Source organism: Rhizoctonia solani, chromosome 2, assembly GCF_016906535.1.
Source record: "Rhizoctonia solani chromosome 2, complete sequence".
NCBI classification, from domain to species: domain Eukaryota; kingdom Fungi; phylum Basidiomycota; class Agaricomycetes; order Cantharellales; family Ceratobasidiaceae; genus Rhizoctonia; species Rhizoctonia solani.
Window position 1 is genome coordinate 384,849 of NC_057371.1, and position 16,528 is coordinate 401,376.

General features: G+C 48.1%; 5 protein-coding genes across 5 annotated transcripts; 3 read left to right on the plus strand and 2 right to left on the minus strand.

The window, feature by feature from the left end:
• Positions 1-357: 357 nt before the first annotated feature.
• On the plus strand, positions 358-1,015 carry RhiXN_04722 (uncharacterized protein; the record flags this gene model as incomplete). The annotated part of the gene is made up of 3 exons (XM_043324538.1): positions 358-469; positions 535-545; positions 758-1,015. The coding sequence occupies 3 exons, from the start codon at positions 358-360 to the stop codon at positions 1,013-1,015; spliced, it is 381 nt and encodes a 126-aa protein (XP_043176957.1).
• A 75-nt stretch (positions 1,016-1,090) lies between these two features.
• RhiXN_04723 (Membrane magnesium transporter) lies at positions 1,091-1,623 on the minus strand (the record flags this gene model as incomplete). The annotated part of the gene is made up of 5 exons (XM_043324539.1): positions 1,091-1,181; positions 1,233-1,336; positions 1,382-1,431; positions 1,482-1,502; positions 1,554-1,623. The coding sequence occupies 5 exons, from the start codon at positions 1,621-1,623 to the stop codon at positions 1,091-1,093; spliced, it is 336 nt and encodes a 111-aa protein (XP_043176958.1).
• Positions 1,624-1,758: 135 nt separating this feature from the next.
• On the plus strand, positions 1,759-4,610 carry RhiXN_04724 (dynamin central region protein; the record flags this gene model as incomplete). The annotated part of the gene is made up of 12 exons (XM_043324540.1): positions 1,759-1,816; positions 1,869-1,900; positions 1,949-1,989; positions 2,048-2,224; positions 2,281-2,329; positions 2,385-2,464; positions 2,518-2,860; positions 2,915-3,040; positions 3,098-3,330; positions 3,467-3,686; positions 3,740-4,223; positions 4,285-4,610. 12 exons carry the CDS (start codon positions 1,759-1,761, stop codon positions 4,608-4,610), a joined length of 2,169 nt encoding a protein of 722 aa, XP_043176959.1.
• Positions 4,611-5,994: 1,384 nt separating this feature from the next.
• Positions 5,995-6,564, plus strand: RhiXN_04725 (uncharacterized protein; the record flags this gene model as incomplete). Its single annotated transcript, XM_043324541.1, has 3 exons — positions 5,995-6,111; positions 6,173-6,358; positions 6,421-6,564. 3 exons carry the CDS (start codon positions 5,995-5,997, stop codon positions 6,562-6,564), a joined length of 447 nt encoding a protein of 148 aa, XP_043176960.1.
• A 5,555-nt stretch (positions 6,565-12,119) lies between these two features.
• RhiXN_04726 (mitochondrial chaperone BCS1) lies at positions 12,120-14,867 on the minus strand (the record flags this gene model as incomplete). Its single annotated transcript, XM_043324542.1, has 16 exons — positions 12,120-12,404; positions 12,455-12,586; positions 12,634-12,662; positions 12,790-13,077; positions 13,141-13,180; positions 13,230-13,370; positions 13,420-13,483; positions 13,534-13,657; positions 13,713-13,849; positions 13,904-13,925; positions 13,982-14,063; positions 14,133-14,212; positions 14,268-14,451; positions 14,500-14,536; positions 14,588-14,642; positions 14,732-14,867. The coding sequence occupies 16 exons, from the start codon at positions 14,865-14,867 to the stop codon at positions 12,120-12,122; spliced, it is 1,836 nt and encodes a 611-aa protein (XP_043176961.1).
• Positions 14,868-16,528: the final 1,661 nt, after the last annotated feature.

Consider the following 16,528-nt stretch of genomic DNA (forward strand, 5'->3'; position numbering starts at 1 on the left):
ATGGTCACGTAAATCACTAACACAACGAAAAATTTGTGTGCGAAGCTCAGAAAATAACCCCGAGTGTTGGTAATTATAAGCCAAATGCAAACGCATATACCCGGGGCATCAAGCTCAAAACGGAATGGGAAAACAATAAATTCAACTTAAACTAGTAAATACAGTAGGTTGATATACTAGAAACATAACCTAGCCCCCGAGCGAGGCTGTAAGTTGAATACCGTTACGATCAAAAGTGACCCTTTGACGGCGTTAGCGCCCGGAAAAAATTTTCCCCGGAGGATGGACCTCCACGTGATGTCCGGAAGCCGAAGAAGCCTCGGGCCGCGGCGACCCCTTCATGTCCGGATTTGCACGATGCCTACCCCCTCCAACCAGGGCTTCATGTCCGGAAAAAACGATGCCTCCCCCCTCCGGCCACTAGGATCCATGTCCGGAAGCCGAAGAAGCTCCCCCGGGATAATCGGGGGTCCTAATACCCTATCATCACGTGATTGTCAATTGATTATAAGCGCTCAACTTCTCCTTCACCAGTTTACCCGCCGGTAAGTCTAGAGTCGTGGTTGATTATGTCGTGTGATATTATTGTTATCTCTCCGGACCAAACATGCCTTGACCCTCTTTGATCTACCACCCCCTGTTATGTAGCCGCCCAGTCATGGCGTTTTCTTACTATAGATCGTTCACTATCATCGCATTATAACCGGCTCCACCCCTATCGTTTGACACACCCTCATGTTGACCACGCCTGGAACAGATGTCGACCTCACCCCCGCATCTCATCTCACGAATCAAGCCCATTCGTATCGCCACACTCAAGCACGTTCAGGTGCGCCCGGCGGTTGGATCGGCACCTCCTCGTAGTGCCCCAAGACAAACCGTTGTGGGAACATTAGCCGCCAAACCTGGTCCTACCAATTTGCGAATCGAAGAATTCAGGAATGCAAAGAGCGATTGGAGTGGTGTCAAGAGCGAGACGAGGGATGCCCTGAAGCGAGTTTTGAAGGAACGGTAGAAAAAACGTGAGTTTTTATTTTATTTTGCGAGAAATGGCTTATTTAGAGATTAAGAGATATGATACATGCTATGGTCACTCTGCTGGTGCTTTGCCGCCGTACAATTGTTTTCCACGGTGATTGAACGAAGCAAAGCCAAGACGCGAGTGGACATCGTCTATTTTTCTATCGATCCATGAATAAAATAAAATGGGTAAAACAGATCAGTATACGCACCTGTAGCGCATTTCGCTGGCCCATGAGATCTCCTTGAGCTCAGATGAAGAGAGTGACACGCCGAATAAAAACACGGCGAATGCGAGGATTGATTCGATGGCAATCTACACACAGTCAGAATCGACTCCAATGAGGCCTGAGAAACATACGTCGATTGGAACCCGCGAAGGCCGGTCTAGAGCTTTAAGTAATGATAGGTCTAGCAACCAATAAGATAAATAAAATAAATATCATTATGTTATGACATACGTTCATAGGCCGAGTACGCAGCTAGGAAGACACGGCGTCAGCGACGGATAGGAGACACGAAGCACGGCTGACCATGCAATAATCCTAGTATAGCCAGCAGTAGTATACCCTTTCCCGCCGAGCTCATGGTCGAGTGATGCATGCCGCCTTCACGTGTTTGTCTCCTGTTTATTTGTCTCGATTTCATAATCCAACGCGGCCAGAGGTACGGGGCTCACCCCCAATTGTCTAGGGTTTATAAGTACGACCACCACGACCAGTCCCCCCAGCGACCACCATGGACGGCGATCTCATTCAACTTGTAAACAAACTCCAGGATACGTTTGCGAATCTCGGTACGTCGCTTTCCTTCATGTATGCGATATTTCTGTATTCACGTGAGGACAGGCGGGGAGCTGGATATGCCCCAGATTGCTGTCGTGAGTATGATAGCGAAATGATTGTCGACAATACTGAGGGAATCATAGGTGGGCAGCCAATCTGCTGGGAAATCCTCCGTTCTCGAAACGTACGCCCCAATAGCCAATAATAAAATTTAATTTATCCTAACCGAAATGGTATACTAGTATCGTAGGACGAGACTTTCTCCCCCGAGGCCAAGGCATCGTCACCCGTCGCCCGCTCGTACTCCAACTAATACACACGCCCGAGCCTGCCACCGAATACGCCCAGTTCCTCCACACCGACAAACGATTCACCGATTTGCAGATATCCGACGTGAAATTGAGGCCGAGACCTTCCGAGTCGCAGGACAGAACAAGGGCGTGTCCAAGCTCCCGATTTCGTTACGGATTTACAGCCCTCATGTATTGAACTTGACCTTGGTGGATCTACCGGGATTGACCAAGGTGAGATCACCGTGTTTTGTTTTTGTTTTACATTTTTTAAAAACGCATGTCGTAGATCCCTGTTGGAGATCAACCATCAGACATTGAGCGACAGATTCGAAATCTGATTTTGGACTTTATTACCAAGCCCAATTGGTATGTAACACCCTCATCCATCTCCCTGTGACTCGAACTCAACAATTCGGCAGCGTGATCTTGGCAGTCTCACCCGCCAACGTCGATCTCGCCAACTCGGACTCTCTCAAACTCGCCCGATCCGTCGACCCGCAAGGCAAGCGCACCATCGGTGTCCTGACTAAACTCGATCTCATGGACGCCGGTACCCACGCACTGGATATTCTCACCGGCCGAGTCTACCCGCTCAAGCTCGGATTCATCGGAGTGGTGAACCGGAGTCAGCAGGATATTAATACCGAGCGAAGTATGGAGGACGCTCGGGCGAACGAGGCCAGGTTCTTCAAGGAGCACTTGGTCTATCGGAATATTGCGCATAAGCAGGGGACCGCGTTTCTTGCCAAGACGCTTAATCATGTACGCAAGCTTTATTTATTTTTTGGGATTTGGAGAGACTGATGGAATGGGTAGGTCTTGATTAACCATATTAGGGAAAAATTGCCGGATATGAAGGCCCGTTTGAATACCCTCATGGGCCAAACGCAGCAAGAATTGAACGCGTTTGGAGATGCGACATTGTTTGGTGACAAACACCAAGTACGTCTGCTTTTGCCTTACCCGCCGTTCCCAATTCTAACACCCGATACCCTGCAGAAAGGCGCGCTTATCCTGCGCCTCATGACCTCGTTCGCACGAGACTTTGTCTCCTCGATTGAAGGTACGAACCTCGAAATCAGCACCAAAGAACTCTCGGGTGGTGCGCGCATATACTACATTTTCAACGACGTATTCGGCCACGCTCTCAACTCACTCGATGCCACCGGCAACCTCACGACCCAAGACATCCGAACGGCTATTCGAAACAGCCACGGCCCGCGCCCGAGCATGTTTGTCCCGAGCTGGCGTTCGACTTGTTGGTCAAGCCTCAGATCAAGCTGCTCGAGATGCCGAGTTTGCGATGCGTAGAATTGGTGTACGAGGAGCTTGTGAAGATTTGCCATAATTGCACGTCCAAGGAATTAGTTCGGTTCCCAAGCTCCACGCCGAGTTGATCGAGACTGTTTCGGAGCTATTGAGGGAGCGCTTGGGACCGACGAGCGATTATACGCAGAGCTTGATTGATATCCAGGCGGCATACATCAACACCAACCACCCGAACTTTATGCGCGGCGAGGGTATCGCGGCGGGTGGACTTGTAGTAGGAGACAAGAAGAAGAGTAAAAAGGTCGAAAAGATCGTCAAGGTTCGTCAACCTAATTGGTCGTGTCATGGCTCCATTAACCCATAGACGAACAGAACCCGATTAATACGTCTGACGTGACGAGCGACGACGTCGATGAACAAGGAGACCTCATCACACCTTCTGGTCCAACACCCCCTCCCAACCCTATTCGACCCGGTCGTCCAAGTGATGCAGCCAAACACTCTGATCCCGAAACCACGTCCAACATCGGACGCCGGCAGCGCGAAAAACCCCGTCGCGCGTCCTCGGTCGCCGGGTCGGACATCGCGTCTGGTCCCAAGGATACATTCCTCGGCTACTTCTTTGGCGGTCAGCCTCCTCAACCGGGTACAATGACTCCATCCGGTCCTGGAGGGAGCAAGATTGTCGGCGCGACGACGGCCGCATTGTTGGGTCCTCGACACGAACGCGCGATCGGGCGGGATACGATGAGCGAGAGTGGGGCTCCTCCAAGTTCGTTTGAGATGAGGAGAAGTCTGGAGAGTCAGAATGCCGCGTTTGATATGAAGAGTTTGGGAAGACATATCGAGGCTGTATGTTCCTCTAATTCTCCGTTCCTTTTCTTCCTCGGTACTAATAGATACATTTGGATAAATAGGTACCGGCAGAGGCGACTTCTCTTCTTCACAGCGCGACGAGTGGGAAACATCCCTCATCCGGTCCTTGATCCAATCCTACTTTGGCATCGTACGCCAAACGATCCAAGACATTGTCCCCAAGGCGATCATGCATCTCTTGGTCAACCACACATGCCAGCAAGTCCAAAACCGACTTGTCTCGACTCTGTACAACCCTGAGAAGTTTGATTCGTTATTGCACGAGGATGAGAACTTGGTCTCGGAGCGGGCGAGAGTCAAGGCGCTTTTGGACGCATATAAGGATGCATTCAAGACCTTGAGCGAGGTTAGCTTGAATGCTTCTTAGGTTTCGGGTTGGACTAGATGAAAGATGGAGGGGGAGGTAACGTCCCTAGTGGACATGTAACACTCATTCGATGACTCACGTACTGAAACGAACAACTCGCATCTTTTTTTCTCTATTCACGCATTTGTTTTATCGTTTGTATGGTATTTAACCATTCATTGAACTTTTTTGAATTTATCCGTTTCGTCATCTTGGAAATGTCTAGATTCAGTCTTTTGTGGTCTGTTGCTCGCCCAGGAACAAGGTGCCCAGAGATCAGGATTAATCAAGCCGAAAGAAGGACCTATTGGAATGGATATCAGGCCATGTCTTATCTCCATGCTGAAGATCCGTTTAGGGCGTAGAGCAAAGTGGTAGGGTCCAAAAAAGGCGTAGTGCCTACTGATGTGCTTGACATAACAGAGCAAGTTGGACCGACGGAAATGACCCGGAACTTACCGACGGGTACCACACACCCCTAAGCCTAAACATGGAGTATTGACTTTTATAGTCGATCAATGTAGAAGTCGTTATCGTATTTCATTTCAACCGTACATTCGTACAGGGGGGTCGCGGACATTGAACCTTGTGTCTGTTATAGGGACACAGTCTTCACGCTCTATTACAATGGTTACTTCCTGTATCACATTTTGTTCTATGAAATACATCAGCTAAGCAAACCTAACCGACGATAGGTCTAGTGTTATCGGAGATAGTGAGAGAAAGTGTGGGTGCACCTGGGTCCAGATCAACGAGATGGTGAGGGGGGGAGAAACATAATGTTCCGATTCATGCTAGAGCTCGTTGATGTTGTACTATGTTGGGCCGGTACGATCAAAGCCCACTATAGTTCAATGGCCCTAGTTCAAGTTGCGAGTTGAACTTTGCGAGCTAGCCGTGGATGCTTTGACCTTGTGCCGTGACCAAGGGCTCTTCTGTGCAGCATACTGACTTGAGAATATGAGAAGAGAGTCAAGAGCACCTTTGCTATCGCCGTCACTCGAATTGCCACCTCGTTATGAGTGAGGGATTTTCTTTTTTCTTTGCATCAGTGTGACAGACTGAACAATAACGCAGCGTGTTGCAGACGGTGGCACATAGAGAGGCCAGTCTGTTGCTACTGCGAAAAAACCCCATACGTACTGACTCAGTCTAAGCTTCTGGATCCTTGGCCAGATCGTAAATTATTGCTTAATTTGGAGACTTGCCACTCCAATCTTGCGGCTTGTTTGTCGGAGTCCCCTCCCTAGTGTCGCACAGTTGACACAGAACGCCCCGGACAAGGTACGTTAAAGCCTCCGATTGATACTTCGTATGTACGACGCGCATATACATAATGCATGAGGATGCGCTATACCTTCACATCGTTCCTCGACTCTCACATTCGTCCCTTCTAACTAGAAACATGTCGAATCCCGCCCCATCTTTTTTGACTAGATGGTACATGAATAGCGTATCTAACATGCTCCGCCATGTTGCTCGGCACGGTGACGGTAGACTTTGTCCAAATTTCATAGAACTGGTATGTATTCCCTACTGAATCTTACCTAACCCGGGAGCTTATTTTTTATTACCACTCATAGCTCAGGACAACTGGTGACCGTGTCTTCGTCCATGAGTCTCAGTACAACGGGATGAACCAGGGGGTTATTCCCCTTAACCCAGATCCGATGTTCACGTACAATGGTTATCGGAACGCACTGGACGCCTTGATCATTGCTGCCAGCCAGCTGTTTCAAGGACCCCATGCCAAGGTCTATAAGCAAATTGTAAGCGAGTATTCTTAGACAATCATCCCAAAAGTCAGAACTAAGCACTTGGTGATATTTAGAGTAGAAGCTTAACCGGTCTCTTGGCCGTCGCCCATTCAAAGGGTTCGGAGCGGCTCCTGCTTATTCTAAGCGAAGAAGATATAGACAGTCGGTGGGAGGCCCACCTCTACGACTTGGGCCATGCCATCATGCTCATAGTCTGATTGGCCTACTACCAATCCATTATAACAATCAGTTACGCTTCCTTATTACCTGTTTGATTGTATTTAAGTCTGCGTGCACACGCTACTTTGTGCTATGCCCGCAATCAGAGCCATCAGTTCATTCACCGAACTCGGTATATGGGTTGTTTACATTGTTGAAGTCTTAGGTCTATCTCAATACTTAGGCTGTGGTGATTCCGTCACATTAGGATAGAAATAGATATGTACATGTATACATACAAGACCATCTTCAGATACCAGCGGAGGTAAGGGACCCGGCACGGAGAGCGCGAATGAGAGCTGGGGCACCGAGACGCGAGCAGAACTTGCGGGTGGGCGGGCAGCCCTGACGATAGTCAAGCAGGGAAGAGGAACAGTGAGAAAACTCTGAAAGGAATGACGGTTCGCAAGACAGGGGGTAGAGGCGAGCGGATGGGAAGGCGTGTGGGAAAAGAGGAGAATAAAGGCGCGATGAGGTATCGAATGCGCTGCGAAGTATGGTTGACTGGGCACAATCAGCAGTGGCGTGACTAAACTACATGCGAACCTACACCTAAGTCCGGGCTTGTGCGTCTCTGCAGGCTCCGATCCACAGTCCCTATGGTCCTCGCAAATTTAACACTGCGTATGGTCCAAGCAAGGAAGGACGACACATAACATACGAGCTCCGCCGACAACGCTTAGCTTTGCGTGTGTTTGATAGGTCTGGTGTTTATTCGAGATAGCGGAAGAAAGTGTTTGGGTGTACCCAGGTCACAGATCAACGAGATGGGGGGAGGGGGGGTCGAGAAACACAATGTTCCGATGTATGCTAGAACTCTGGTTGAGATGTAATGTTGATGTTGTACTTTGTTGGGGCCGGCGCAATCAAACCCAGCGACAGTTCAATGGCCTTACGAGTTGAGCTTTGCGAGTTGACTGTGGATAATTTGACCTTATACCACGAATAAGGGCCCTTCTAGGCAGCATACTGACATGAGAATGTGAGAGGAGAGCCGGGAGCATCTTTGCTATTGCTGTCGCTCAAATTGCCACCTCGTCATGAGTGAGGGATTTTCTTTTTTCTTTGCATCAGTATGACAGACTGAACAATAACGCAGCGTGTTGCAGACGGTGGCACATAGAGAGGCCAGTCTGTTGCTACTGCGAAAAAAGCACCCCATACGTACTGACTCAGTCTAAGCTTCTGGATCCTTGGCCAGATCGTAAATTATTGCTTAATTTGGAGACTTGCCACTCCAATCTTGCGGCTTGTTTGTCGGAGTCCCCTCCCTAGTGTCGCACAGTTGACACAGAACGCCCCGGACAAGGTACGTTAAAGCCTCCGATTGATACTTCGTATGTACGACGCGCATACATAAGATGCATGAAGATGCGCTATACCTTCATGTCGTTCCTTGGCTCTCACATTCACCCCTTCGAGCTGAAAACATGTCAACTCCTATTGCCCCAGCTTTTTCAACTAGATGGTACGCAAATAGCATAGCTAACACGCTTCGTAACGTCGCTCGGCCGGTGAAGGTAGACTTTGTCCAAATTTCATAGAACTGGTATGTATTGCGCACTGAACTCTACCTAACCCAAGAGCTTATTTTTCATCACTACTCATAGCTCAGGCAAACTAGTGACCGTGTCTTCGTCCATGAGACTCAGTATAACGGAATGTACCAGGGAGTCATTGCCTTTAATCCGGATCCAATGTTCCTGTACAATGGTTACCTATACGAGCTATGCGTCTTGATGGTCACTGCCAGCCAACCGCATGAAGGACCCTATGCCGAGGTCTACCAGGAAATTGTAAGTGGATGTTCTTAGGCAGTCGTCCCAAAAATCAGAACTAAGCACTCGGTGATATTCAGCATAGAAGCTTAACTAATCTCTTGGCTGTCGCCCATTCAAAGTGTTCAGAACGGGTCCTGCTTATTCTAAGCGGAGAAAACGTAGACAGTCAATGGGAAGCCTATATCCGCGAGTTGGGCCATGCCATCATGCCCATAGTCCTGATTGGCCACCACCAATCCATTGTAGCAATCAGTACACTTCCTTATTTATCTGCTTGGGATTGTATCTAAGGCTACATGCACACTACTTTGTGCTATGCCCACAATCAGAGCCATCAGTTTATTCACCGAACTCGGTATATGGGTTGTTTACATTGCCGAAATCTTAGGTCTATCTCAATTGATTCTCGCAAATCCAACACTGCGTATGATCCAGGGATGTCAGGAAGAGAAACACGCGTAGCCCACAAACTCCGTCGACAATGCCCAACTTTTCATGTAATAGGTGGGCCCAGGTTAAGTAACAATACAATGTAGTTGGCGCAAGAATGTAACACGAAAGGTCCGAGCTATTACAACGCACCAGTTTGAAACAGCCAACTTCTTTGTTGGAATGTAAATCATGATTCAATCCAGGAAGCCGCTCCAGCCTCGATTTATTTGCCAAGGTCTCTACCTCAATGTACGTGCAGTAGCTACGGCCCGCCTGGAGCAAGGTGTGACACGGTCTTTGGCTGACGGTCGGCAGCTGTTATGTGGACAATGCGCCAAGACGTGCTACCAGCTGCACACCGTTTCTTGACTTTTGCATTTGTCCCTTCATCCACAAACATATAGTTCACACCTTTCCAATTTCTCCGGTGAACCAGCACAAGCACAGCTTGGCTTACGCTCTTTATCGCTGCTCAATGCAGCTGCGTGACTTCTTCACTCAACACTTCCTGATGCGGTATGTACACATCACTGAAACAGACTTGCTCTATAGGCTTATTTACCCCCACCACCCTTCACGGCCGGGAGACGCTATCGAGCTATCTACGTTTACGAATACTACTTTGTCGGGATTCATCCTAGAAATAATCTTCATTTCGACCTGATGTTCATATACGATAACTGATTCATAATACTGGAGGACCTGTTGCAACTTGTTAGCCAACCGGCGCGAGAATATGACTTCTTTGTTCGCACGAAAACTGTAAGTAGTTTCTTCTTATTCTATCTTTGCGCGAGCTATAGCTAAGAATTTGGCGATATTAGGCTTGAGAATTTGTGTAATACCTTAACTGCCGCTCACCTGAGGTGCACGGAGCGGAATCCGCTTATTCCAAGTAAGACTATGAGTGCAAAAGCTACCTGTCCAATTCAGCCGATCTTGAACACGTTAATTGGGTTGGCATTAGCACTTTTTATCGATTAGCTACACTTTTTAGTTGACTAATTATGACTGCGTTTACGTGGGTATGCCGTTTGAGTTGCAACCAAGATTAGAGTCGCCAGTCCTGGCTTAACAAATTTGGTATATTCGCCGCCCACACCGCTGAAGTCTCGAAGCCATCTTGGTTGATTCTTGGGATTTAACATTGGATCCCATCTAACCGAGTAAGGACAAACGTAATGCATGCTCTGCGTAAATTCCGTCGGCATTGTTCTTGGCGCCAGGGATCATTACTAGCCGAGTGCTCATATCCATATATATATCTACCACTAATGCCTGCTCTTTCTTCTAAATCAGAGGCAAGACAAAAACCTTTGTTATGCGTTTTCAGACAGAAGGGGGATAAACTTTGGGGTCCACTAGCAAACCGCGGTCTCCGTATAAACAGTCTCGATCAGGCAATCGGCTAGTCTTACCCCAATACCATAACTGTGAAACATATCTTTGACCCTCTTTCTAGAATGCTCCACTAGAGGATCTAGACAAAGACTGTTTATGCGCATAGAAGCTCCGTCACTCTTCCCGCCACATTACTAAGGAGCTGATTGCGGTTCATATGTCGAATACATTCTCGTTGCAAAGGGTACTAATCTCGGCAGAAGGACTAGCGTATGCGGTGGTTCTTTGATGCAATTGAATTGGTGATAGGATTTATGGAGATGACTCTCCGTACTCATGCGCCCCGCACTGCGGAAAATCAAGCTCTTGGAGCCGATCGCTAACCCCAGTGTTGGCCTGGCTTGTTTTGTAGCTACGAGCCGACCACAGGACTGCAATGTACGAAGCGCAAAACTTCCCGAGCCAATCTGTACATTCATCCACGTGAAAGTTATGGTTGCCTCAAGATCCTGGTGTGTATATGTGTCCGGCAGAACACATGAGCGCTCGATCAATAGTTTTGTATTGACGGCGATAACTTCCGTTCATTGATTTCTCTTGTACTTCGAGTCAGTTCCAGTGGATACTTTAAGTTCGGCTTTCGGCGAACCAGTAGTGGTAACATTATGTGCCGTATGGAGTAGCGCTCTTGTGAATTAACAATTGATCGATTATAAGTACAACCGAGCATCGGTACCGCACCCTACTATCATGATGCCATGTTGGCCCCTATTCCCCCACGAAAATAAACTTGTGTTGCAGTAAACATTCAGGCAACATCATAGTGCGGCGATCGTACAGACAAGACCACAAGTAAAATCTTGGCTTATTCTGGTTCGTCTGGACACACATATATTGATATTTACAGAACCTCTTGTGACTCTGGCGTGGCGTGCGTTTTCATGTGGTGGGCATGGTGCCTGGATACAACGTACTATCACAGTATTTTTTGAATGTTCCATAAAAGCTGTATTAATGTGATACGGACTAAGAGTTGGGGACTATCGCGAATAGGAAAATAGACCACTCACATCTTGGTAAATTATGAGTGCAATCGACACGTGTGTCAAGGCTCGAGGTCTCGTCTGCACCTATATATGTGGCACCGTTTACGTCCCGCAATTCAAGGGTTCTGCCAACGATATGTCTCACCCTCGATCAATCCTTCTCGAGGACGTATCAAAATTATTAAGTAGTACACCACGAGCCGCTACATGAGGACACTAGCATGAAAGGATTTCCCTGAATAGGACGAAAGATATTCAGGTACAAGTCACTCGAACACGTAACTTGGCAAGTTACCAATACTCCTGAACTTCAACCACCTTGTACGGTACTAGTGCACTGATCGTAAATCACATACAATGCAAACCAACGCCGATCGTACAAGGCAGTTATTGTTTAATCTATGAGCACCGCTCCTGTATGCGACTTACATCCACCATAGCCAATAATAGCACACAATCAAACAGTGCAAATCCAATACTAGGCTCGAGATTTTGAACACAGAGGAGAGCTCAGATAACCGTCATGCAATTCAGCCTTCTCAGATGACACAACTTTAAAAGCACACAACTGCATTCAACCAAACAATCATTACCAGACATACGAAACACAAAACAAGCTACTACCAAAAGAGGCACAAACAAAGCGATGGAGATGGATGCTCAAATCTACAATGCGAGAATAAAAGAAATGCTTTTTTAAAGTTTTTTCGGGAGGGGAGGGGAGGGTGGCAACGTCAAAGTCGTCCAAAATTCGTCAGAAAAGTCAATCCGGTCAAAACGATGGGAGTCAAAAACGAGGGCAACAAACACGAGAATCAGACAGTTCGAGAGGGGCAGAGGAAAGGGGGGGAGGGGTCAGGACACACACGCACACGCACACACACCATACAAGCTGAAGAGGCCGCACATCTCAGAAGGCGATACACACTTAGAACACGACACACACATCACACCTCAAGCAATCAAGTCGGTAACGCTCTCAATGATTCCGGCGGTCGACACCGGGCCACCGGTTGCGCCCTTAACGTTCACCCATTTGCTTCCAGAAGGCTCAGTACTTTGGGATTCAGTGCTGTTGGTGGTAGTGCGTGTTTTGGTCGTCGCAGCGTCGCTTTCGTCGTCCGAGGTCTCAGAATCAGTTGTGGCGGTGGAGTTGGTGGTGCCCGTGGTAGCAGAAGAGGTAGAAGCAGTTACAGAGGTGGATGATGATGATGTACGTGACTGGCGCCGGGCGTTCCTCTGTCGGTAGTCGTAAGCACCATCTCGACGGCACAGCTCAGGCAACCTACGGCTTCCTGCTCCAACTTGAGCTTGCGCTCCTTTTCGAGTTTCTCTTCTTTTTCCTTCTTCCTCTTTTCACGCTTTTCCTCTTTCTCTTTTTTCTCCTTTTCTTCCTTTTCCTTCTTCTCCTTCTCCTCGGCCTAGGATTCTAGTTAGAAACAATTTATCATATAGATTCAAAACATACCTCTTCCTTCTCGAGCCTCTCTTTCTCTCCTTCTCACGCTTCAGGCGTGCCTTGGTCTCGCGCTCCTTGATAATCCAATCTATAGATGTACTATCAGCTTCATATTCAAAACAAACAAAGACAAAACCTCACCAGCAACTTCATCTACACACTCACGAGGACGAGTCTTGTTCTTGAGCAGGTATCCCTGAAGGCTAGCAACGCTCAGCTCGTCCTCGGGAATGTGCTGCGCAAAGCGCTTGGCTAGCTCTGAAATCTCCTCAACATCGAGGAGGGGAACCAGTGCCGTGTATCGCGACGACGGTTTGCAAGACGCTTCTTCTCTGCTTCTTCTGCGTCTTCGGGGGTGGGCTCTTCTTCGGGTAACGGGGGGTTTAGACGGGAAGAAGTTCTTGAAAATCTCCTCGGCTTGCCACCTGGATGCATTCTTAAAGTCGACCCATACTGATTAGGATAGTCAATAAAAGTTCCGGCCGCCTCGGAAAACAAAATAAAAATAAAACTCACCATCCATACGACCCGGCCGAGAGAGCGCGGGGTCCAGGCGCTCAATGTGATTAGTCGTTGCGAATAACAAACGACCTTCGGCCCGCTACGCCATCGAGACAGTTCAACAACCCGCTGAGACTAAGTGTGTTGGGATCATCAGCCTTGGTTTCTGCTGCAGTCTTTGCGGTGGGAGCACCCGTCGACTTGGTATCACGGCTAGTGCCTCGTGTGAATGCAGCATCCAAATCCTGTTGTGAAATAAGCAATAAATCCATATCAATGAGTTATGACACTAACTTCGAGTAGGATACACCGCTGAGGAATACGTCCCATCAGGTTCGCTAGCGTGTTATCACTCATTCTGAAATACAAATCAGGACTAGAGCAAGACTTTGCACGGGATCAACCTACCCTTTCATATTTAGACTGACAACGTAAATGTCGAGACCAAGCTCTCCAGCAAGTGCATGGATCAAGGAAGTCTTGCCGCTTCCAGGGACCCCGTGAAGCAGGTACCCTCGACGGAAAGGAATACCTGTAAATTAATTGAATTTAATTTTACCCGAAACGTACTAGTAAAGTCGTCTTACCCCGCTCAGCGTACCAATCTTCACTTCGTAAAAAGTCCTTGGCGTCGGTGAGAAGCATGTCCTTCACACCAGGCTCAAGAACGATCGACGACATTGGTCGTTTGTGTCGGGCTCCGTTCCAGCGCCATCCTCCTCCTCTGCACACGATCGAAATTAGTAAGCGATCGAGAGTGATTAAATCGGGACCTTACTGATCGGCGAGGAAGATGTGAACTGTTATTTATATTTGTTTAGTTTTATATTTCCCACGCTGCGCCATGACGACGTACCTCGGTGTTCCATGTCCTGTTCGTACTCGTACTTGGCTTGAAGGACGAGTTTCTTGATGATGGCATTGTTGCGGCGACTACGCTAATTTTCAGCTCACCACGAGTGCCATCTCGGGAGCTTGTCCGGGTGATCTGTATTAGATGGACAGACGTCAGCACTGTGGCGAATCCGATTGCCTTTTCTCCTCACGCGCAGCCAATGGCCCCTGTAGTAGATATTGTGGGTAGTATCTGACGAACCGAACGTCAGACAATGAAGCCAATACCATCATGTGATGGAACTAACCGGCTGATGGTGTCAACGCCACCTTACGCTTCCTTCGGCCGTGAACAAGTTGCTCGTCATCGTCTACCAAACCAAATTCCTCATCTTCCTCAAATTCCTGATCGGTAGGGGTTTTTACGCCCAGTCTCGAAGAATCAGCATTGCGGGTCGTGATCTCAAATTCGCGCGCACGGCTCCAAGCGGGCTAAGAGCAGATCAGTACCGGTGCGACTGCATCTCCGGCCATGCTTACTTGTTTGGAAAGCCAGTGCATCACCCAGTCATATGGGCTTGGACAGCATGAATACCACATACTTCGTACAATGCCCTCGAGTACTTACTAGTCATCTTGCATAAACGTGGCGGTGAGGAAACTGCATGCCAGCTCATCAGTAACTGTGCGAAAAAAAAAAAAACGGAGACCGAGCAAGACGAGTGGAAAAAATCCCGCCTGAAAATACATGAACATGGATAATAAAACGTACAATGAATCGACAAAAGTGCTCCATCCCGTATACCCGTGCGTCGTGCAGTTTCCACTGCGCCCCCGATGACCACCAGTCTCAACGTGTCTTGTAATGCATTTGAACCAGGCACTAGTAGGTTCTTCAGTGTATCCATTCTCTATTGCTGTCTCAGATACGCGCGCGTGAGGGGCGGCACAGGGGATGAACGGAGGGAGAAAGAGAGGAGAGCCTGGGGACTGAACGGGTGCCACGGGCGGGCCGGTCTTTATACACGACCTGCTGTTACTGAGTTCGGCGAGAACCTAAGCTCAGGGCAGGGCGGCACAACGTGTACTTTAAACCAATATGACCCTGTATATGATCAACAGGCAAATGCAAACGTCCAATTCCAAGATTTAACTCTGTGGGAGTGGAAGTGTGTGGCTTGGCCTTTCTTCCCCACATCATCTCCGAATGTGCTCCGTGTACAGCTCTCCGGGATTACCTGCTACTTCCCCGCTTTTGTTCAGTCGATGACTCTGTGCGGTTCTGGGCCACCAAGCGCTCTTTGTTTACACACCATAAACACGTGTGCCTTATCAGGTGGCCTCGGATAATTGGACCCAATTCCCACCGGATTTTCCTATGTTTCAGATCACAGTATGTATATATTTCTCCAACAGATCTCAGCCACCACATTTAAAACGAATAAGAAAGTTGGAGCGGGATGGGCCCAAGTCGAGCAAATCCCGCTGCACCACCTGACACTTTCTCATCATTTTCCCCACCAACCGAAAGTCCCGCTCGTGCGACTGAGATTCTAGACGAATTCAGCTCAGTTAGCCGTTTGTGAGAATCTTGCTCATTTATCCCCCGTTCAAACAGAAAAGAAAAAAAGAATGAAACAACGAGCGTACATTCTAATGGACTGTGTCCCCGGGGTTCCAAGTCATTAGCTGGAGCTGCGGCGGGGCGGAAGCCCACTTCAGTATGACTCATTACTGTAAACGGACACCGGATAGGCTAGGGAAACGACACCCCTATCTTGGGGTCCCGTTCTTGAATTTGAATAAGCGCTCAAAAGGACGGGGCAACGATGCGAGAAAAAACCCTTCCCGACAACTGTTTTGGCACTTGAAACAGGAGCCTACATGCGTATATGGTCCCCCCCTGGGCAGAGCCTTCGAGAACTCGTAAGCGCATGCGCAGTTGGTATCGAACTTTCTAGTAGAGATAAATCGGATGCCGAGGAAATGGCAATAGATAGTTTCATCCGTAGCCCGGTTGCCTAGGCGGATTCTTCCATATCGGAGCATACCAAGAAGTTAAATGAAAACTATATTGCTTCATTATACAAATCTAACCTGGTGGCTCTTGGTATGCTATTTCTTATTCATCGCACACAGAAAAGTCAATTCAATACCAAACCGTGACTTTAGATGCCCGGAAAATTTTGGAAATTAAATAATAATAATTGAAATTTCTTGAGTTGGTAGATTGGGAGTCGAGTTGTTCGACGTAATAAACATTTCGGGAGTACTTCTTACTTTTCAGGGGCATCTTATAGCAATAAACGGGCTGCAACTTCATGACGTGATCCGTACCATTTGCGTCCTCCACATGTGTTGTGGAGACACTAGTTCTGATACATTGTATCAAGTAATACCCCAGGGAAAAAGTGACCTGCTCAGGTCAACGAGGAGATAACTTACGTGTAAACGCCCCCGACCTGTTAGTTGTACTGTGCCAGGTGCCGCCACAATTCTCCGGTACACCTAAAGTTGTTTCTAATTTCAAAAAGGAAAAGGGAAATCCGCGATCATGGTTCTGGATGCA